Source organism: Phocoena sinus, chromosome 3, assembly GCF_008692025.1.
Source record: "Phocoena sinus isolate mPhoSin1 chromosome 3, mPhoSin1.pri, whole genome shotgun sequence".
NCBI classification, from domain to species: domain Eukaryota; kingdom Metazoa; phylum Chordata; class Mammalia; order Artiodactyla; family Phocoenidae; genus Phocoena; species Phocoena sinus.
This window is the reverse complement of record NC_045765.1, coordinates 110,312,605-110,336,820: the sequence shown is the minus strand read 5'-3', so window position 1 is coordinate 110,336,820 and position 24,216 is coordinate 110,312,605. Positions and strand designations below refer to the sequence as shown.

The following is a 24,216-nucleotide window of genomic DNA, read 5'->3' as shown; positions in this document are numbered from 1 at the left end:
CCTGGAAAACCAATATATTAACAGAAAGAATGGTATGTAACATTTAATTTAATAAGTCAATAAGAAAAGTGAAGTTATTTTCATAAACAGCATTTGAGGCTGGGTTTACAGAAGACAGACATTATCTTACGTAGACCCTATTTCTGTATTTTGTTTCCGTTGCACGGTATTGAGAAAGTCCTGGTTCACATTAAGAAATGGTAGCAGTTCTTTAATAGCTCACCTTGAAATACCAAGGCGCTCTTCATGAAGTTTATCAGAGATGGCTTTATTCTGGCATCTGCACAAAAAGAGTTAACCTGGTACTGATGTTTGCTGGATTTCAGTATTTTAAAATGTTATAAACTGCTTATGTGAGTTTGTTGGCTTTTAGTTTTTTATGTTCAAATATATTTATCAAATATTAATGAAGAGTCTCAACAGAACACAGCTGGAATATCATTGCCTCAAGACATGAGTCGATTTGTTGATTTATTTATTCGCGTGTGAAATCTGGCTACTCTACTCTGCACTTCCACGAGTCCCTCACTCTGTCTACTCACTGCTCTCGGTCATTCCTTCTGTCTCTTTCACAAGCTCTTGTCTTGTACCTGGCTCAAAGTGACATTTTCATCTTGTAATCTCCCCGTTTCTCATGCTCTCAATTACAGTTATCAATACATATGCTGACAGTTCCCAAATATCTATCTCCAGCTCATGTTTTTCTCCTAAGCTCCAACTGGAACTACATTTCTACTTGGATATTCCATAGGCATCTTAAACTCAAAACAGATCTAACCCATCATTCATCTTGCTTGGTCTTGCCGCCACCAAAACTAACCCTTTCCCCATGTTGAATTCACTGAGTAAATGGGATGGTAACACCTGGCTGTCCAACTCAAGAGATCTAGGAATCATCCTACATTCTTCTCTTTTCTTTGCCATCTACTGATTCTACCAAGAAGCCCTACTCATTCTACCTCCCCAATACTCTCTGAATCCATTTCACCTTTTCCATCCCAGTACAACCACCATAAAGCAGCCTCTCAACAGGGACTACTATGATTTGCAGAACTAACTAGACTTTTAAACCATATATTTTAACACTATATCACTTCTTTACAAAAAAAAAAAATCCTTCAATATCTCTAGATTTTCTTCAGAATAATACCCAAATCTTTTATATGACTTACAAAGTCTTTCCTGATCTACCCTTCGCCTACTCCTCCATCACCATCTTTTGCCATATACTTTTCCCTAACACCCTGTGTGTCAGTGTACTAACCCATTCTAACCTTCTAAATGTCTCGATGCTTTCATCCCTCTAAGCCTTTGCACACGACACATTCTCTACAATTCTCTCACACCCCTTCAACTAGCTAGCTCTTACTCCCCCACCCAAACTCAGCTAGGTATCATCTCTTCTGGAAAAGATTTCTTGACTCTTCTTCCCTCTGGGCTCCCTCATGCTAGTCCTCTTGATCAGAGTACTTATGCACTGTAAACTGTCTGTGTCCTGCACTGAAGTATGAGCTTCTCTCTTGTGTCTCTATTCTTGGGATATACCAGGTGCTCAACAGATATTTTAGGTAAGAGAATAGAAGGCATGACTTAAGAGGCCAATGGATCACTTACAGACCTATTAACAAAATACTAACCCCACAACTGTGATTTCCCAATGAGAAGGTACCTTGCTCTATGAGTCTTTTTAATTAATTCAGTTCAAACCCAGCCCTTCCTTAAAAAGTTAAACATAGAATTACCATATGATCCAGCAATTCCACTCCTAGGTATATATTCAAAGAAATGAAAGCAGGACTCAAATATTTGTATATGAATGTTCACTGCAGAATTATTCACAATAGCTGAAAGGTGGAAATGACCCAAATGTCCATCAATAGATAAATGGATAAACAAAATGTGGTATATCCATACAATGGAATATTCAACATCGAAAGGGAATGAAATTCTGACATAAGCCACAACATGGATAAACCTTGAAAACATTATGCTAAGTGAAATATGCCAAATACAAAAAGACAGATATTATATGATTCCATTTAATTGAGGGCTACCACCCATCTAAAGAACCTAGGGCCATGAGTCACTTCTGTAAATGATCTAATGGCCTGATCAGTCACAGAGGCCTTAACTTCTGTGGAAACAGAATTGACCACAAAGTTACCTAGTACTGACTGCAAAACCCACATCCTGCTGAACTATTATTTAGTGTTGGAGGGTGAGTTTTACAGGTTTACAATTTATTTCATTAGGGAACTTCAGAGATAAATTGTCTTCCTAAGGCCTTTATAAACAGTTTGCTACTTAAATTTTATAGACTGAAATTCTGCATATGAAATGTACTTTCCTTGGATTATCTGAAGCCTGTAAGTTAAAAAAAACTGGGGAGTAAAACATATTGCATAAACATAACACCTGCAAACAAAGTATGACTTGCAACTGAATGATGACAAGCATTGTAAACACCAAAGGAGCCTGAAGGAAGAAGTTCAAGAAGAGCAAATATAAAACATATAGTTAAGAAGTGTCCTAATAGAGATATTCTAGACAGGCAAGCTCAAGGGAAAAACGGTACCAGCAACATGAGTAAGATGTCCACCTTCTGACAGTGGACTGGATGACCAGACTGACTGCTGTGGGAACATAGCAGGTGCAATCATTTGAGCCTTTTTCCCTCATCCCCCCTCCAAAGGAAAACCCCTGGCAGGGGCCCTATGCGTAAAAATGAAATGTCAAACAGTACAGTGCCTGTCACATAGCAGATATTCAACAAACACCCATTTCTATTCCATTTGATACTGAAGTTGTTGAGAAAGCATTTACTTCAAGTACGTCTGCTTTCTAGCCCTGTTTTCTGAAACAGTCATTCCACTTAAGGTATAACAATCAAATAAGTCATATACACAAGTCATATAGATATGACTTACTATATATATATATGCATATATAGTAACATAGTTATAAAACACAGATAACAAGATAAAATCATGAACGTAGTTAGAAAAGATACCCACAAAAGAAATTTTTCTATATTACAGAAATGGGCTTAATTTTGGAGGGCACCCATTGTCATCTTAATTTGGTTTTATTAGGAGAAAACAGAGCAACATTTCTGTCCCTGGGCAGATCTGACGTGAAAATAATTGACAAAAGTAGGTCAGAATCCCATGGAATGGTGAGGTCTGAATGCTAGGTGTCTTATATTAGGTTATAAATCCTGACAGGCAATAATGACAGGATCTTCTGAAAGCCTTTGAAATTCACTAGGGCAGTCCCAACTTGTTTAGTTAAAAGCAGCAGCAAGGTAGAAAATAGAACTTCATGTGACTCTGGCTACCCTGATGTGTCTTAGATAAAAACTGAAGTCATCACGCTCCTACTCTTTTTGCTGGCTTTGTTTTCACAAAAAAATATCCTCTCCTTACCCACATACGCTTCTGGTAGCCTTTGGAATGTGTCCTTTAATCTAAAAGATAAAAAGAGTACTTAAAGAGATCAACGAATTGACTAGAAATCTGTTGGGAGCTTATGGCCTTTCCCCTATTCTATAGATGCAATTTCTATCCCTGGGTCACCTGTTTTTGCTAAAAATAACTCAATTCTTTTTTATCTAATATACTAAGCAGAAATCACTTGGCAGTGTAGTGCTGACTGAGTTTTTCCTTGGATAAAATTGTTAGCAACTTGTAGCTACTTTACCAGGTAATATCAATATATAAACAAAAAGAGAAAAACATTCATTTCTTTTAATTCATAACTATGCTTATTTGTGTGACACCTATATATTGGTTTCCCATACAGAAAAACTGCCATAAAAATTTAAGGTCCAATTTAACATGAATATTAGTTAAAAATACACTTTCACAATTTAAAGTAAGGTGAATGATACATCTGTTTCCATTCTAAAATGATCCTTTTCTAGTAATTTTTACAATATTTTCTCACATGAAAATTATCTTCTCAACAAATACTTATTATAGCATAGTATCCTACTTGAGAAATTTTTTTTAAATGTGTCATTCTCAACTACTTCTTACCTGAAAGTTTTCCTCTTTAAGATTTATATAAATTAATTGACTTCATGAATGATAAAGGAACAATGTTAAATACCCAGAAGAAAAAAGTTCAATGAAGACTATTTCATGGCTTCAAGCACTGAATATCAGGATGTTAAAATCATTTGATAGCAAATAAACAAAAGGATTTCTTTAGAAAACAAGAAACCACTGCCACCAAACACATTTTCCCAAATGGCCTGCCTCGCATTCCAGAGCTGACAGAAAATCAGGTCTGCGAGGAGACAGCAGCTGAGCTGCATACTCCAGAGTTAAGTAAAAACATGGGAGGCCGGAGCACACGTGTGAAAGAATACATTCAATTTTAACAAGGCAAAGAAATGAGTTTTAAAAGGTGGTGGTGGTTTAACTGAGTGTCTGTTTTAGTTCCACTTGAAAAAAAGGTGTAAGTTTTTCCTCTAACTGCTTCCCAACAGTTCAATGACAGCAAAACTTTAAATCTATGGTGGTGCTGGAGTTCTTCTATTAGGGACAGGAGGGATGCAACTTCATGAACTTTTTTTAATCTGCAGAAAGAAAGGGGGAGGAAAAAAAAGAAAGAGAGAGAGAGAGAGAGAGGAGAAACAAAAACTAATTTTCCAGGCAGGGAAATACTTATAAAACCTTTTATGTCAAAGTTAGGATTTCACAACATAACACACTAATGCAAAATCCAGTAGCACCTGTAAGATTTAAGTAAATGCTGCCATCACTTAAATGCTTTTTAAAAAGTATCTGTAAAAGACTGAAGGAAAAAAAGATACATTCTCCAGAGAACAACAAGTGTATTTCAAAATAAAAACTGTATTTTTGTTTTTCTTTTTTTCAATTGTCTTTTTTGTACAAGAATTCATAGTTATAATAACTTACACACAATGGGATCAATCTCTGCTCTCCTTTTCTGTGTCACTTCAAGTCCACATGTTCAGGCTATAGTCCCCAACATTATTTTCTGATAAATATATTACCACAGTTTGATCTAAACATACATTATATAATACTTGTCTCTGGGAAAAATCAAATTTTAATATGCAAACTTTTATTTATATAATACAGAAATGAAGAAAACTACAGTAGGCACACAACCTAATTATGACTTGTAGATGATGATTTCTAGATACTCTCCTACTGTAAATGAATGTTTAAAATAGTCTTAATAAGAAAATTTTATTTATATGTGCACTTGTGTCCACCTTATCCCATATACTGTACACGTCTAATGACAATCTGGGAATTTAAAGGTGCAGCCCTCTAGAAATTGTTGAATCACTAAAAAAAGTAGACTCTATTGGAAAGGAAAAAACTCACAAAATTTCCAATTTTAGATTTCATGTCCATAGGAAAATATTAAAAATAATTTCTGTATATACATATGAGTATATGTATATATCGAATTACAGATGTCTCATATATCAATACAATTCAAGTGGAGACATTTTGGTGAGTTATTTTCCCATTAAATGACAACTTTGTCAAAATTTAAAAATATCTTATTACATCATTAAAATAATTCACTTACCATTTCAACAGCTTGTCCTATTTTTTTTTGAATTTTTAACTCTTCATAACCAAATTTCCTGATTCCTAGTGCTAAATCCCCTATTTTAATTAAAATCTGGTGCTCTGTTACTCAGAAACTGATGGATAAAATCACATCTACTTCAAAATTCCATCAATCAAATAAATTTTATTACCTGATTTATCAGAGAAATAGCTCTGAGCTTGTGTACCTAAATTATCCTCCCTATTATAAACAGGTGAGGCAAATACCCTAAAATAGATGGAGGTAACTTACATGATATCATAGCACATAATACAAGATGATTAAGTGTCTGATATAAACTTTTCAGAGACACCTGAAAACTCACTTTAGAAACTAACGTTAGAAACAAACCATTTATTTTTCACTCTAATATAAATTAATATGTATGTATTTACATACATACACATACATATATATATAAAACAAAATTGTCTAGTGTTGATTAGCTGTTTGTGAGTGAAAAAATGGTTACAAATTGATTATCCAGCTTAATTCTGTACTTAACAATTCAACTGTTTTGGGGTACAAACAAAAAGTCAGTGCATTTGTAAACTCCATGGAGTCAGATACTCAAGCATACACTTTAAATAAGAACCCTCCTCAACGTCACAAGCATTGGACAGCAAGAATATATGGACTCTGATGCAGTTCCTACTCCATAAGCAGACTAGACAGCACTTGACTTACTTTTAAAACAGTTTCTTAAAAGAAATATATAAAGAAATGCATGTTTTCTGAAAGTCCTTTAAAATTACCTCAAAACAACATTAAATCCTGTTCACTGAGAAGAGCCCGCTGAATTGAATTCCTGTTTTGAAATGCCTAGTTAACAGTTTAGAATATTGCCTTGTGAGGATTGACTAGAGACGTGGTTGATGTGAAGACCCAGACAGAGTACACGGCTCCAATCCCAATAGTCCTCTGATTGGCTGCTTGATGGAAATGGATCGCCTTTAAAATAGCTATACACCTTAAAATGATCTATAATAAACAGTTTCCCAACAACCATTATTATTTGTAAATTGAAATGCATTAATCATTCAGAAAAGATTTCTTGCAAAATATATAAATAAATGTAACTGCATATTCTGTAAATATACTTAACATTGCTAGACCAGACCGCCAGTGACGGGCTGCTGTATTTCAGTACTGTGTGTCAAATTTATTAGAAATTTAAAAAGAAAAATTTTGGAGGGACTCAGCTGCCTTCATTAGTTGGCTTTAAAATGTGTAATAAAATGGGAGACAATATCTTCTCATAAATACATGGAATCAATATGGAAAAGTAAACTCTACAGCAGACAAGATTAGAGAACACCAGAGTGTACCAGAGTGGTCACCAGAGTGAAATATCTTCCAGTATAAAAAAAGGGAAGAACTCTATACACCCAGTTATAGTAAGTATGTTTCAATTAAAGATGCAGCTCACTCTCACTCCTGGCAAGAATTAATTGGTAATGGCACTGCTGCCAGCAGTGCAAAATATCCTGAGAAATTATTCAGATTACAACAAAAGACAGGGCTTTCATCACTAAGTTTTTGCACAAAACACAGCTTTAGATATCATAAATAAATTAATTTAAAAAGCAGATAACCTTCACTGTGTTGAACACAAAAAGGGGATGTGACCCAGACATTTGTTAATTCTCCCATTGGCTAATATCAGGAAAAAAGATTGCATTAAGTGTCTGTTTATAACTTTCTAGTTAACTATGGCCAATAATATACATGGAGGTAATCTGTAGTTCAAGTTTTTCATCTCTTTTTCCCCAACTAGCTACAAGCTGAACTCTAAAATTTACACAGAAATATACAATTCCAATTTTCAAAAGATCCTCCTCTTGGACAAGGGATATTCAAATTTTTTGTGCAATCTTGATGCAGAGCCCAAACAGTCCTATGAAGAGAGACAGTATATTTTTTAATCAATTGGCACTGAAATTTAACTTTCCTTAGCTCCGTTCTAGTAGCTTGGCCAAGTTATCTCGTAATTCTGTTAGTTCAAAGATTTTTCCATCAAGAATTTCTAACAGTGTCTTCAGGTTATTGCGAAAAGCTTCTTGTTCATTCTGACTTTTCTCCAGACGTTGCTCCAAGTCAGACAGTTGTCCCTCCAGGTCTTTGTTCCGAATTTCTACTTCCTTTAGAAACAAAAGTGTGATATATATATGTGTGTCAGTTTAAGTCTTAAACAATATAACTTTTGTTATGACTAATATTGTGGTAATTAATGCAGTTTGATAATTAGGATGACCTTCTGAGTCTCAATACAATTTAAGGAGGTTTTTAGATTTTGCCATCTGAGAAATACATGTGGTTTTATTGATTGGCTTGTTCATGAATACATCTGTCCCCCCAACACAAATTTCCTGACTGCTTGCTTTGTGCCAGGCAACACTAGTCTAGGCACTTCAAATACTGAGATCAGATGAAGACCCATTTTGTGGATTATCTGCATCTCTTTTCTATTTCTGCCCATGTTCTTTTCCTCTGGCACAATTGTTAGCAATCTCAGATGAAAGAAGGCAGAGAAAAAGAGACAAATTAATTTTTTCTCCTTATTGGAAATTTTGGAGGAAGATGTAGAGAAGAAAAAATGACTCAAATAAGGTTTTAGGATTCTCTGAATATGTTAATTATTCTTTGTTTCGCCTCAATGTCAAATGAATGCATACGGTAGAGAATATAGCTCACCTGCTAAAAACTGTAGTGAAGATATATAATAACTGTACATATAAGAGAATTATACAACAATTCCAATATACTACAGATTAAGGAAAGAAAAAAATGACAAAAGGGAAGTAAAAGTTCATGACAACAAAAAAATTTTTAACTTTTTAAACAGAATAAAATCTGGCATACTTAAAAATTATTTAGAAGTTACTATATATCTGAAGGACAGTAGATTGTTTTTAAAAAATTATTGAAAGGCAATCTGGTAAACGTTAAATGAAAATAACAGAACATGAAGCAGCACACTGCAATGAGGCAAAAATTAGTATGCATGAGGACAAACAATAGGAATTAAAGTACACACAGAAAATAGGAAACAGTTCTGGTTGTTGGGATTATGAGCACTTCTTTCCAAAATGTATTTGTCCTATAATACCAGCAAAATTAAACTTTTGAGAAAAATAATTGGAAAACTGACTTGAATACATATAAGAAAGTAACCATTGATTTAGCATTCTCAACACAAAGAAATATTCACATGTTTAACTAAGAGCAAAGCTCAAGCAAAAAGACACCACAGATGAGTCGGAAGAGCCTGGGAAAATACAAAAAAAGGAAGAAAGCAGTTATAATGACTTATAAAGAAAGAATTTAGGGAATTCCAATCTAATCTTAAAGTATTTACTGTTAGATGTTAAGCAGGTATGTTTCTAATCTTTTCCCTTTGAATAATCTACAAGGTGAAGATAAGTAAACTGAGAGCAGATTCTGAAACCAATAAAATATTTATAAATTCAGAAGCCAAGTTCATGGAGGCTCTAAACTATGGGGGAGAAAACAGACCCTGGGATCAAATGTAAAAATTCCACTCATGATTGCACAGCATGCTCTCTTGCCTGCTTAAACAATAAGCTTAAGAGTACTGTAGAATGTTTCCAACTGTAAAAATAGACCAAATGTCATTCACTAGAAAACACCCACTTCACCAGGCACCACCCAGTTTGCCCTCTAAAGCCGTCCTTAAAAATGAAAGGCTTCCTTGTTCTCCTTGCCAATCAATGAAACATCCAACCATTTTCAGTGGAAGCAAGCAAAACACCAAATTCCCTCAGCTATTAAAATTGAGCTGTTCTCTCCAGGAGTCTTGTGCTCTAAGCCATTTCTCTGATGGAGGAATTTCACTAGGCCCGTAACAAAAGGGATCCAATACAATGCTGTTGGTGCTGGTCTATTCTGAGGCAGAGAATAAGATCCCAGAGGAAGAACAGACAACCCAGCATCAGTATGAAGCAAAATGATTGGTGGCATGTCCCAGTTTTCTACCTTCTGTCTATATTTTCCATACCTTCTTCTTGACTTTTATTCTCCCTCCCAACTCATTCTTCTGCTTATTAGCATTTTTGTGCTACTATTTCCCCTTCCCCTTTACCCATATGTGAGCATATGCCAGGGGCACCAAGATAAAGCACTAAGGCCAGAATTTGCTAAATCCCTTTTGAGTGCTTTAAAAGGCAGTAACTGAAAGTATATAAATACAAATGCTCTGTATTTGTTAGATATGGAGTCTACAACACTACAGTGATTAAAAAAATGTAGACAATTATTACCACCATCAATGGGACCAGGTCAGGTTATAAATTTAAATCTTGCATCATTTAATCTAAATAAAAGCTACAAAAAATTGTCTTTATTGATATCTGATTCACACCTTAAACTCTTAAAAGATAAATTATTGTTCTATTAGATTATTAACCTTCATATACAACATGACATAAATCATCAAAACAAGTATTAATAATTCAACAGAAAAATGGGTTAAAGAAGAAGTTATTCAACAATTATTTACTGAGTGTCTTCTACATACTAAGCGCTGAAGATAAAGTAGAAAATAAAGACGGGCCCTGTTTTGATGGAGTATGCATTCTAGAAGGAAGATACTGGTAACAAAGAAGTCAACAGAACAGACGTCTGTGTAACTGAGGAAATCACTGTGTGCACTGAAATCTTTCAACCATCTTTCCAAACTGTGTAAACCAATAATAAGAACAAATAAAATGACACGAATTCCACAACTTCAACTAGAAGAAAGAGAACAATACAAACTTCAAGTTACCTATAATTAGGAGATATAAGCACCAGTTTCTAGCAAAGATATTTCTCAAGTTCTTATTCTCTTCGCAGAGGGCAAGGCAGGGTTGTGGGGAAATGCACAGAAGAAGGAAGAGGAGAATGAAAGGCCTAAGACTGAACTCTAATAATCCAAAGAAAGAGAAAGACCACTGAAAGTGCCAAAATACTGGTGGAAAACAAAAAGTCCTGGTAGACCAGAGCAGCCTACAAGAAGCGAATTCACAGTATACAGGACACTCGAGAAGGCAACCTTGGAAAGGCATACTTCTGAGAGTAAAAAGAAGAGAAAGGGACTTTGGGGATAGCTAGTCATAAAATAAATGGTCCTTCCACTGGGAAATTCATTTAGAAAGTCCAAAACTTATGATATGGGCAAAGGTATACCAGGCAGGGGTTGTAATAGTGGTAGAAAAAGTGGCAAAGAAAGACACCTTTAATGCTAAAAGTGACAACACACAATGAAGATATAACAATTATGTTTATGTACCAAGAAACACAGTAGCCACCTTTATAAAGAAGAAACTACAGGAGGTCTAAGGAGACATAGAAAAAAGTACACTGATAAGAGCTTTTAATATTCCACTCTCAATATAGGACAGATCAAGAGGAACAACAACAAAAAAGGTAAGGATATAGAAGTCTTAAACTACAAAATCAATAAAAAGCATTCATAAAATTGATCATATGCTAGATTACACAAAAAATCGGTAAATTAGGCAAAGCAGACATTACATAAACAAACCCTTATGATCACAATGCAGTAAAACTAGAAATAAGTAACTAAATCATAAAACTAAAAGGCCCTTCCACAAGCAAATTAAAACATGTTCTTTTAAACACTTCTAGCGTGAAAGGGAAATAAAACCAAAATTACAGAATTTCAAGAAATAATGATAATGGAAACACTGTCAGAATCTATGGGACACATGAAAGCAATGACCAGAGAAAAATCTATAGCCTTAAACACAAATAAATAAAAATGAAAATAAAGGAATTAAATTCCCTTCTCAAAATGCTAGAAAAACAATAAAAAAGTAAACCAAAACAAAAGGCAGAAATAAAGATAAAAGTAAAAATTCATGAGGTAGAGGACAGAAAAAGAGTAGCACTAATAAGTCAAAATCTCCTTTTGCAAAAAGCTTAAAACAGACATATCATTACTTAAGAAAGAAAAAAACCTATATAAAATAAGAAATTATAAGAGTTCCCACTGAATATTTGAAAACCCAGATGTAAAGCTTAAACAGCCCAATATCTGCAGAAGAAATAGAGAGTAATGATGGAATTACTCCATAAAAATCACCAGGCCCAGATGGTTTCAAGGGGAAGTTCTATTAAACTTTCAAAGACCAGACAGTTCCAATACGACATAAGTTATTCCAGAGCATAGAAAATAAACAAAATCGTCCAAATTATCTTATGAAGCTAGTATAGCCTTGATACCTAAATCTTATAAATTCAGCCCCCACCTGAAAATGGAAGAAAGTTACAGACCAATATTACAAATGAATATCATGTAAAAACTGTCAATAATAGGGAACAAAAATCTGGTACCACATTAATAAAATGATACACCACAGCTAAGTGGTATTTATTCTAGGAATGCAAATGTGGTTCAGTTTTAGAAAATCCATTAATAAACCATATTAATGGATCTGGGGATAAAAACTATGATTATCTAGATAGATACTAAAAAAGCTATTAACAAAGTTCACTCATTTGTGGTAAAAACACTCAAGAAAATAGGAATTAGCCACTCTCATAATATGGTAAGATACCTATATTTTAGTGGTAAAGCCAGCATTTCAATTAATTGAAAAATATTAGAGGCATTTCCACAAAGGTCAGGAACAAGAGAAGTCTGTCACCTCCACTATTGTTTAACACTGTACCTGTATTTTTGGTTTGTTTGTTTACTCCTCAGTGCATGAGATCTTTTTTTTTTTTTAACATCTTTATTGGAGTATAATTGCTTCACAGTGTAGTGTTAGTTTCTGCTGTAAAACAAAGTGAATCAGCTATATGCATACGTATATCCCCATATCCCCTCCCACTTGAGTCTCCCTCCCTCCCACCCTCCCTATCCCACCCCTCTAGGTGGTCACAAAGCACAGAGCTGATTTCCCTGTGCTATGCATCTGCTTGCCACTAGCTATCTATTTTATATTTGGTAGTGTATATATGTCCATGTCACTCTCTCAGTTCGTCCCAGCTTACCCTTCCCCCTCCCGGTGTCAAGTCCATTCTCTATGTCTGTGTCTTTATTCCTGTCCTGCCCCTAGGTTCATCAGAACCGTTTCTTTTCAGATTCCATATATATATGTTAGCATACAGTATTTGTTTTTCTCTTTCTGACGTACTTCACTCTGTATGACAGACTCTAGATCCATCCACCTCACTACAAATAACTCAATTTCGATTTCTTTTTATGGCTGAGTAATATTCCATTGTATATATGTGCCACATCTTCTTTATCCATTCATCTGTCGGTGGATACTTAGGCTGTTTCCATGTACTGGCTATTGTAAATAGTGCTACACTGAACATTGTGGTACATGACTCTTTTTGAATTATGGTTTCCTCAGGGTACTTGCCCAGTAGTGGGATTGCTGGATTGTACTGTAGTTCTATTTTTAGTTTTTTAAGGAACCTCCATACTGTTCTCCATAGTGGCTGTATCAATTTACATTCCCACCAACAGCGCAAGAGGGTTCCCTTTTCTCCACACCCTCTTCAGCATTTATTGTTTGTAGATTTTTTGATGATGGCCGTTCTAACTGGTGTGAGATGATACCTCATTGTAGTTTTGATTTTCTCTAATGATTACTGATGTTGAGCATCTTTTCACCTGTTTGTTGGCAATCTGTGTATCTTCTTTGGAGAAATGTCTGTTTAGGTCTTCTGCCCATTTTTGGATTCGGTTGTTTGTTTTTCTGATATTGAGGTCATGAGCTGCTTATATATTTTGCTTTGCTTGCAAATATTTTCTCCCATTCTGAGAGTTGTCTTTTTCTCTTGTTTACGGTTTCTGTTGCTGTGTAAAAGCTTTTCTTTCATTAGGTCCCATTTTTTATTTTTGTTTTTATTTCTATTTGTCTAGGAGGTGGGTCAAAAAGGATCTTGATGTAATTTATGTCATACAGTGTTCTGCCTATGTTTTCCTCTAATAGTTTTAAAGTGTCTAGCCTTACATTTAGGTTTTTTTTCTTTTTTTAACATCTTTATTGGAGTATAATTGCTTTACAATGCTGTTAGTTTCTGCTTTATAACAAAGTGAATCAGTTATACATATACGTATGTCCCCATATCTCTTCCCTCTTGCATCTACCTCCCTCCCACCCTCCCTATCCCACCCCTCTAGGTGGTCACAAAGCACCGAGCTGATCTCCCTGTGCTATGCAGCTGCTTCCCACTAGCTATCTATTTTACGTTTGGTAGTGTATATATGTCCATGCCACTCTCTCACTTTGTCCCAGCTTACCCTTCCCCCTCCCCATATCCTCAAGTCCATTCTCTAGCAGGTCTGCATCTCATTGTAGTTTTGATTTGCATTTTTCTAATGATTAATGATCTTTAGCATTCTTTCACATGTCTGTTGGCAATCTGTATATCCTTTTTGAAGAAATGTCTATTTAGATGTTCTGCCCATTTTTGGATTGGGTTGTTTTTTTTTAAAATATTGAGCTGCATGAGCTGCTTGTAAATTTTGGAGATTAATCCTTTGTCAGTTGCTTCATTTGCAAATATTTTCTCCCATTCTGAGGGTTGTTTTTTCACCTTTATGGCTTGTGGTTTATGGTTATAGTTTATGGTTTCCTTTGCTGTGCAAAAGCTTCTAAGTTTCATTAGGTCCCATTTGCTTATTTTTGCTTTTATTTCCATTTCTCTAGGAGGTGGGTCAAAAAGGATCTTGCTGTGATTTATGTCATAGAATGCTCTGCCTATGTTTTCCTCTAAGAGTTTGATATTGTCTGGCCTTACATTTAGGTCTTCAATCCATTTTGAGTTTATTTTTGTGTATGGTGTTAGGGGGTGTTCTAATTTCATTCTTTTACTTGTAGCTGTCCAGTTTTCCCAGCACCACTTATTGAAGAGGCTGCCTTTTCTCCACTGTACATTCTTGCCTCCTTTATCAAAGATAACGTGACTATATGTGTGTGGGTTTATCTCTGGGCTTTCTATCCTGTTCCATTGATCTATATTTCTGTTTCTGTGTCAGTACCACACTGTCTTGGTTACTGTAGCTTTGTAGTATAGTCTGAAGTCAGGGAGCCTGATTCCTCCAGCTCCATTTTTCGTTCTCAAGATTGCTTTCGCTATTCGGGGTTTTTTGTGTTTCCATACAAATTGTGAAATTTTTTGTTCTAGTTCTGGGAAAAGTGCCAGTGGTAGCTTGACAGGGATTGCATTGAATCTGTAGATTGCTTTGGGTAGTACAGTCATTTTCACAATGTTGATTCTTCCAATCCAAGAACATACTATATCTCTCCACCTGTTTATATCATCTTTAATTTCTTTCATCAGTGTTTTATAATAAGTTTTCTGCATACAGGTCTTTTGTCTCCTTAGGTAGCTTTATTCCTAGGTATTTTATTCTCTTTGTTGCAAAGGTAAATGGGAGTGTTTTCTTAATTTCTCTTTCAGATTTTTCATCATTAGTGTATAGGAATGCAAGAGATTTCTGTGCATTAATTTTGTATCCTGCTACTTTACCAAATTCATTGATTAGCTCTAGTAGTTTTCTGGTAGTATCTTTAGGATTCTCTATGTATAGTATCATGTCATCTGCAAACACTGACAGCTTTACTTCTTCTTTTCTGATATAGATTCCTTTTATTTCTTTTTCTTTGCTGATTGCTGTGGCTAAAACTTCCAAAACTGTGTTGAATAATAGTGGTGAGTGTGGACAACCTTGTCCTGTTCCTGAACTTAGTGGAAATGGTTTCAGTTTTTCACCACTGAGAATGATGCTGGCTATGGGTTTGTCATATATAGCCTTTATTATATTGAGGTAGTTCCCTCTATGCCTACTTTCTGGAGAGTTTTTATCATAAATGGGTGTTGAATTTTGTCAAAAGCTTTTCCTGCATCTATTGAGATGATCATATGGTTTTTATCCTTCAATTTGTTAATATGGTGTATCACATTGATTGATTAGCGTATATTGAAGAATCCTTGCGTTCCTGGGATAAACCCCACTTCATCATGGTGTATGATCCTTTTAATGTACTGTTGGATTCTGTTTGCTAGTATTTTCTTGAGGATTTCTGCATCTATGTTCGTCAGTGATATAGGCCTGTAGTTTTCTTTCTTTGTGACATCTTTGTCTGGTTTTGATATCAGGGTGATAGCGGCCTCGTAGAGAATGAGTTTGGGAGTGTTCCTTCCTCTGATATATTTTGGAAGAGTTTGAGAAGGATAAGTGTTAGCTCTTCTCTAAATGTTTGATAGAATTCGCCTGTGAAGCCATCTGGTCCTGTGCTTTTGTTGGAAGATTTTTAATCACAGTTTCAATTTCAGTGCTTGTGATTGGTCTGTTTATATTTTCTATTTCTTCCTGGTTTAGTCTCCGAAGGTTGTGCTTTTCTAAGAATTTCTTCCATTTCTTCCAGGTTGTCCATTTTATTGGCATACAGTTGCTTGTAATAATCTCTCATGATCCTTTCTTTTTCTGCAGTGTCAGTTGTTACTTTTCCTTTTTCATTTCTAATTCTATTGATGAGTCTTATCCCTTTCTTTCTTGATGAGTCTGGCTAATGGTTTATCTATTTTGTTTATCTTCTCAAAGAACCAGCTTTTAGTTTTATTGATCTTTGCTATCGTTTCCTTCATTTCTGATCTCATCTTTATGATTTCTTTCCTCCTCCTAACTTTGGGGTTTTTTTTGTTCTTTCTCTAATTGCTTTAGGTGTAAGGTTAGGTTGTTTATTTGAGATATTCTTGTTTATTGAGGTAGGATTGTATCGCTATAAACTTTCCTCTTAGAACTGTTTTTGCTGCATCCCATAGGTTTTGGGTCGTCATGTTTTCATTGTCATTTCTTTCTAGGAATTTTTTGATTTCCTCAGTCATCTCTTGGTTATTAAGCAGTGTATTGTTTAGCCTCTATGTGTTTGTATTTTTTACAGATTTTTTTCCTGTAATTGATATCTAGTCTCATAGCGTTTTGGTCAGAAAAGATACTTGACACGATTTCAATTTTCTTAAATTTACCAAGGCTTGATTTGTGACCCAAGATATGATCTATCCTGGAGAATGTTCCATAAGCCGTTGAGAAGAAAGTGTATTCTGTTGTTTTGGGATGGAATGTCCTACCTTGTTTCATGTGTCATTCAAAGCTTGTGTTTCCTTATTTTCATTTTGGATGATTTGTCCATTGGTGAAACTGGGGTGTTAAAGTCCCCTACTATGATTGTGTTACTGTCGATTTCCCCTTTATGGCTGTTAGCATTTGCCTTATGTATTGAGGTGCTCCTATATTGGGTGCATAAATATTTACAGTTGTTATATCTTCTTCTTGGATTGATCCCTTGATCATTATGTAGTGTCCTTCTTTGTGTCCTGTAATAGTCTTTATTTTAAAGTCTGTTTTCTCTGATATGAGAATTGCTACTCCAGCTTTCTTCTGATTTCCATATGCATGGAATATCTTTTTCCATGCCCTCACTTTCAGTCTGTATGTGTCCCTAGGTCTGAAGTGGGTCTCTTGTAGACAGCATAAGTATGGGTGCTATTTTTGTATGCATTCAGCCAGTCTATGTCTTTTGGTTGGAGCATTTAATCCATTTACATTTAACGCAGTTATCAATATGTATGTTCCTATTACCATTTTCTTAATTTTGGGGGTTTGTTATTGTTGGTCTTTTCCTTCTCTTGTGTTTCCTGCCTAGAGAAGTTCCTTTAGCATTCGTTGTAAGGCTGGTTTGGTGGTGCTGAATTCTCTTATCTTTTGCTTGTCTGAAAAGGTTTTAATTTCTCCATCGAATCTGAATGAGATCCTTGCTGGGTAGAGTAATCTTGGCTGTAAGTTTTTCCCCTTCATCACTTTAAATATGTCCTGCCACTCCCTTCTGGCTTGCAGAGTTTCTGCTGAAAGATCAGCTGTTAACCTTATGGGGATTCCCTTGTGTGTTATTTGTTGTTTTTCCCTTGCTGCTTTTAATATTTTTTCTTTGTATTTAATTTTTGATAGTTTGATTAATATGTGTCTCGGTGTGTTTCTCTTTGCATTTATCCTGCATGGTACTCTCTGTGTTTCCTCGACTTGATTGACTATTTCCTTTCCCACATTAGGAAAGTTTTCTACTATAATCTCTTCAAATATTTTCCCAGACCCTTTGTTTTTCTCTTCTTCTTCTGGAACCCCTATAATTCGAATGTTGGTGTGTTTAATGTTGTCCCAGAAGTCTCTGAGACTGTCCTCAATTCTTTTCATTCTTTTTTCTTTATTCTGCTCCCTGGCAGTTATTTCCACCATTTTATCTTCTAGCTCACTTATCCATTCTTCTGCCTAGTTATTCTGTTATTGATTCCTTCCAGAGTATTTTTAATTTCCGTATTGTGTTGTTCATCACTGTTTGCTCTTTAGTTCTTCTAGATCCTTGTTAAATGTTTCTTGTATTTTTTCCATACTGTTTCCGAGATTTTGGATCATCTTTACTAACATTATTCTGAATTCTTTTTCAGGGAGGTTGCCTATTTTGTCTTCATTTATTTGGTCTTGTAGTTTTTTACCTTGCTCCTTCATCTGTAACATTTTTTTTTGTCGTTTCATTTTTGGTTTTTTTTTTTTTGATGGGTGGTGCTGTATTCCTGTCTTACTGGTTGTTTGGTCTGAGACGTCCAGCATTGGAGTTTGCAGTCAGTTGGAAAGAGCCGGAACTTGGTGCTGAGATGCGGACCTCCAGGAGGCCTCACTCCAACTGATATTCCCTGGGGTCTGAGGTTCTCTCTTAGTCCAGCAGTTTGGACTTGGAGCTCCCACCACAGGAGCTTGGGCCCGACCTACGGCCTGGGAACCAAGATCCTGCAAGCCGGTCGCTGGGGGTTCCTCCTGTCCCCTTAGGTGTCTATGGTCCCCCACTGGTGCCTGGTAGGTGACCTAGTTGTGAGGAGACGCGAATTCCACGTCCTTCTAGTAGGCCATCTTGACTCCACCTCTGTACCTGTATTTTTAACAGGTGTAATTCAACAGGAAAGATCAACAGAGGCATAAGAACTGGAAGAAAAGAAGTAAAATTATTTCTATTGGCAGAATATATGTTAGTATACCTAGGAAATCTTAGAGAATAAATGGAATAAATGACAAAACTAGTTCAAACAATGAAATAATTTAGTAAGGTAGAGGGATATAAAATTAGCAAACAGAATTTAACAGCTTTCATATATTGGGATGGCCAAAAAGCTCATTCTGGTTTTCTGTAACATCTTATGGAAAAACCCAAATGAACTTTTTGGCCAACCCAATATATAAACAATAATCAATTAAAAGATACGATGGTAGAGAAAACTCCATTGTCAATAGAAGAAAAGAAGATTAAATATTTACAGATAAACAAGAAACATGCCAAATTCACAGCATGAAAACCCTAAGATGCTCCTGAAAAACACAGAAGTAGATGTGGACAAATAAGAAGACATCCCTTATTCTTGGATAGGATGGAAACCACACTTCTGCTAAACTAGCATTATAAATTTTAAGCAATCCCAATGAAATTTTTTATAGAGCTAAAGTTTTCATTGACACTAAAATTGGTACTAACGTTAATACTAAAATTTGTATGGAAAAATAAACATGTAAGAATATATTAAAAAACAATGAAAAAGGAAGGCTATGAGGACTGACTGGCCTTATCAGATATTAAAACATACTGTAAAGCCTCTACAATTAAAGAAGTGTGGTACTAGGAATACGTAAGAGTAACTAGTAGAATAGCATAGAAGTCCAGATATACACCAGAACACACATGGAAATTGAATATCTAAAATCTCTGGAAAAAAAGGATAAAGTTTTAAATAAATGGTAGTGATAAGCAGATAGACATTTGGAAAAAGATAAAGTTAGATCCATATCTCACACCACACACAGAAGGACAAACCCCAAATGACTCAGAGATCTAAATGTAAAAAATGAAAGCACAGAAGTACTAAAGGGAAATATGGATGGATTCCCATATGATTTGAGTTTGGAAAAGAGCTATCTAACTATGATTGACAGCTAGAGCAATGAAAGAAAAGAATGATGTATTTGACTACTACATAAAACACCACCACCATCTTACGCAAAGTCAAAAACTTTGACAAACTGGGAGAAAATACTTGTAACATATAATTGCAGATATATAAAGAACTCTTCAAATTTTGTGGAAGAAGGATCAAAAAAGGGCAAAGACAAGAAAACACAATCTATACAGGTACAAAAAGATACCGAAATGGCCTTTAAGCTTATGAAAGATGTTTAATCTCACTCATAATATGGGATACACAAATTAAAACTATCATTTCCCACCTATCATACATTGCCACAAGTTAAAAAAGTACGAGAACACATTTTGTTGGTGAGGCTGTGGAGAAACAGGCATTCTCTCACACTGATGATACAAGGGAAAACTGGCACAACCCATCATGGAGAGGAATTTGACTACATGATGTTCTCACTTAGAAATCTCACTCCTAAGAGTTCACCCTGTAGATACACCTCCAACAATAATAAAACACCTATGCATAAGGTTACTCATTGTAGTACTGCTGCAAAATACTGGAAACCTAAATACCCATATAAAGGAGTGTGGTTTTAAAAACTATCACACATGCAAATGAAGTACTATACAGCTAAAAAAAAAAAAAAGAATGAACAAGGTCTCTCTCTATGAACTGACAGGACATAGAGTGATTTCCAGGACATACCTTAGATTAAAAAAAAGCAAAGTGCGGAAGAGTAATCTAGAGTATGTTACCATTTGTATAGGAAAAAAAGGGGAGGAAATTAAGAAAGAGACATATCTGTTCATTTGTGTAAAAAGAAACACAGAAAGGATAAACCAGAAACTAATGAGATTGGTTACCACAGGGGGCAGCCGGGAATGGGGGGCAAGAATGGGGGTAGACTGGATTGGACAGGATGACGTGTCCCTGAAGATATCTTCCTGAATAGTTCTGACTTTTAGAACCATGTTAATGTTTCATATGCTCTGTAAATGCATACAAATACAAAATAAAGAATGGGGAAGAAAAAAACTAAAATGGAATATAATAAGATATAAATGAACATAAATGTGTTTCAAATGAATAACTAATCAATTGAAAAGGGGGAGTGGAAGAACTAACCTAACTTTTGAACACAGGCTAAGGACAAAAAGAATACTGATCTCTAGTTAGTAGAGTTTTGTTGTTGTTGTTGTTTTGGCAGTGGTATGAATTAGAAACTACTTTCTGTGCTTTCAAGGACTAAGCAAGCAAATAAACATATTGTGGTTTCTTTTTTGTGTGTTTTATTTATTTAACATCTTTATTGGAGTATAATTGCTTCACAATGGTGTGTTAGTTTCTGCTTTATAACAATATTGGGGAAAGGAGTTACTAACAGGAAAATGGGGAAGGCTAAAATGAACTCCATAGTACTGGACTGCAGTGGGAGGTATGAGTATGATTTCAGGTTTGTTTTTTTTCAATATAGCTATTGTAATGGACATAATGTGCTATGTGTGTACTTCTAGCTCTGATCATTAATAGGGCCTAGAAACAATGACATCTCAATAGCAAAAGGTATATCTTGTGCCCAGAACTTGGTTTGTAAACGCTAAACTTTGCTAAAAGAAATTTTTCTTTGAAGAAATAGCTAATTTCAAGGCTGAAGCTGATAAATACAACTAGGAATATCTAGTTGAGCTAAAACATGAAGTTCTTTAAATGACAGGGTCACATCCAAAGGACACAGAAGCAGGATTAAAAAGGTTCCCACTTGCCAAATCTGGGACAATTTAAACAACAAAATAAATAGACATGACAACTAAATACAACTTGTGATCCTGAAATGAAGCCTGGACCAGAAAAACAATTTTAAAAATTTTGTTATAAAGAGGATTATTAGGACAATTATGGGAATTTGAATAAAGTCTTTAGATAATTTCTTGATTTTGATGGTAATCTAAGAGACTGTCCTACTCTTAGAAAAAACATTGAAGAGATTGTCATACTGAGTGAAGTCAGACTGAGAAAGACAAATATCATATGATATCGCTTATATGTGGAATCTAAAAACATGGTACAAATGAACTTATTTACAAAACAGAAATAGAGTCACAGATGTGGAAAACAAACTTATGGTTACCAAAGGGGAAAGGGGGGCAATAAATTGGGAGGCTGGGATTGACATATACACACTACTCTCTATAAAATAGATAATAAGAGCCTACTGTATAACACATGGAACTCTACTCAGTACTCTGTCATGACCTATATGGGAAAATAATCTAAAAAAGAGTGGATATGTATATTATAACTGACTCACTCTGCTGTACAGCAGAAACTAACACAACATTGTAAATCAACTATACTCCAATAAAATTAATTTAAAAATTAAATATGAAAAAAAACAAAATATACATTAAAGTGTTTAGAGGCAAAGGGACGGCATATTTGGAACTTATTCTCAAACATTTAGAAAAAAATATGAATATATACAGAGAGAGTTCCATAATGATAAAACGAAACAAATATGGCAAAGATGTTAACATCTGGGGGATGTGGGTGAAAGGTACATGAAAAATCTTTGTCTTATTCATGCAACCTTTCTGTAAGTGTGAAATTTCTTCAAAATAAAAAGTTTAAAAATAAATTAAAAAAACAAGATCATTGGGACTTCCCTGGTGGTTGAGAATCCTCCTTCCAATGCAGGGGATGCAGGTTCGATCCCTGGTTAGGAAACTAAGATCCCACATGCTGCAACTACTGAGCCTGTGCACCACAACTAGAGAGCCATGTGCCACAACTACAGAGCCCACGCACTCTGGAGTCCATACACTGCAACTACTGAGCCTGCGCACTCTGGAGCCCGCGCACCACAACTACATAGAAGCCCACATGCTGCAATGAAAGATTCTGCATGCCAAAAATACGACCCGACGCAGCCATAAATAAATAAATATTTTAAAAATAAAAAAAAACCAAGATCATTTCATATGGTGATGACTGCTACAAGGAAAATAAGACATGGTAATATTATAAAGAGTACTGGGGGAGGGGGTGTGGCAGCCTGCAAAGTAGTGCTTAAATTGGGAAATCAGAGAAATTAACATGTGAGCCAAGATGTAAATTACATTAGAAACCAGCGCATTTGAAGATCTCGGGGCTCAGACCTCCAGGCAAGGATTCGCCAGGTACTCTAAGGTGAAAATGTACTTGATGCCTTCAAGATACAGAAAGATGACAATAAGCATATGGAAAATTCGTAATCAAAAAAATGATAATACTAAAAAAATAGTAAACTACTCCTTTGTTCCTTATCAGACAGCAAAGATGGCAGGAGACCAATATCCAGAGGGTATCCTGCTGTTCCTGACATCAATTTCTCAGCATAAGTAATTTAAAAACATTTACAACTAGTAATTCTTCTTAAAAAGTTCATCTTAAAGAAATAATGAGAAAGGATTATATAAAAAGATTCATTATGACATTATTTACTATAGCTAACATTGAAAACAAATAACCATCCCTGTAAGAATGTTGGAAGAAAATTATGGTATATCTATATAGGAGAACACTATACAGCCATATAACATATGCAGCTTATGACATAATGTTGTTAGGAAAGTAAGACAACAAATTGGTATCTATATGTCTCACATAAAGAAAAAGTTATCCGAAGAAACATTGGGGGAAGAAAATTCTAAACACTTTGCCTTAGGATGATGGGATTACGGGGTTTCTTTCCCTGCTAAATTACATTTTTCTAAATTTTTTACAATGAGCATATGTTACATTGACATTTGAGGAAAAAAACACTTGCAAATTAGAAAAATCATATCATACTATTTTTAATTTACCCATAACTACAAATTTTTTTATCCATATCCATACCTACAATCCAAATCCATGCACTGCAATTTCAAAGTTCCTCTACCATTCCAAATATTTAATGATCCCAATTTTTTGGACTGAATTTATGAATGGAGGTTCAAGAGTGCTGGAACTTTTGACAAGCAGATCTTTAGGTAGGAGGGACCAGGCTATAAAGAAGGAACTTTCTTCAAGTTGGAAAAAATACAGGTTATTTCTGTGGCTTGGCCTTTTAGAATTCACCCTTAGGTTTTCTGAAAGTTTCCCTGTCCTATTCCAGGTAGGCTGTTTTGATAAGAATTTTTGATATTCAGTGAAAGAGCAGGTAAGAATTGACCGTCACAATTCTAGGTGCCAGCTGTAAGATTCAATTACTGCTCAATCAATGATGAAATACATTTAGAAGTTTGATATGAATAAATCACTTCTTGGTTTCTCTGGGACAATGTAAATGTATACATAACTGAAAAAAAATTTCCCAAGAATTGTTAGGGATGGCTTGGATGCTTGGCTGCTGAAACAGTGTGGTAATGCAGAAAGAACAGAGATTTTAGAATCAAGACAAATCTAGGCTTCACTACTTTCTAAGTGCTTTAATTAAACTTGTTAACACCTCTAAACTGCTGCCTTCTCTTTGAAAATGGGGATACCACACCTGTTACTGTGAGAGTTAGAACTAACATATGTAAGTGCTTAGCAACTGCCTGTATCAAAGCAAGTAATTAAACAATGGGAGCCAAACCAAAACAAAAGACAAAA

General features: G+C 35.2%; 1 protein-coding gene across 4 annotated transcripts in view; it reads right to left on the bottom strand.

Moving 5' to 3' along the window:
- Positions 1-4,839: 4,839 nt before the first annotated feature.
- Positions 4,840-24,216, bottom strand: part of HOMER1 (homer scaffold protein 1) — a 125,713-nt gene continuing 106,336 nt past the window's right edge. For all 4 annotated transcript variants that reach the window (XM_032628310.1, XM_032628311.1, XM_032628312.1 and 1 more), the window contains one exon: positions 4,840-7,739. In XM_032628310.1, the coding sequence (XP_032484201.1) occupies positions 7,551-7,739 (189 nt within the window). In that variant the 3' untranslated portion in view covers positions 4,840-7,550. The remainder of the gene's footprint in view (positions 7,740-24,216) is intronic.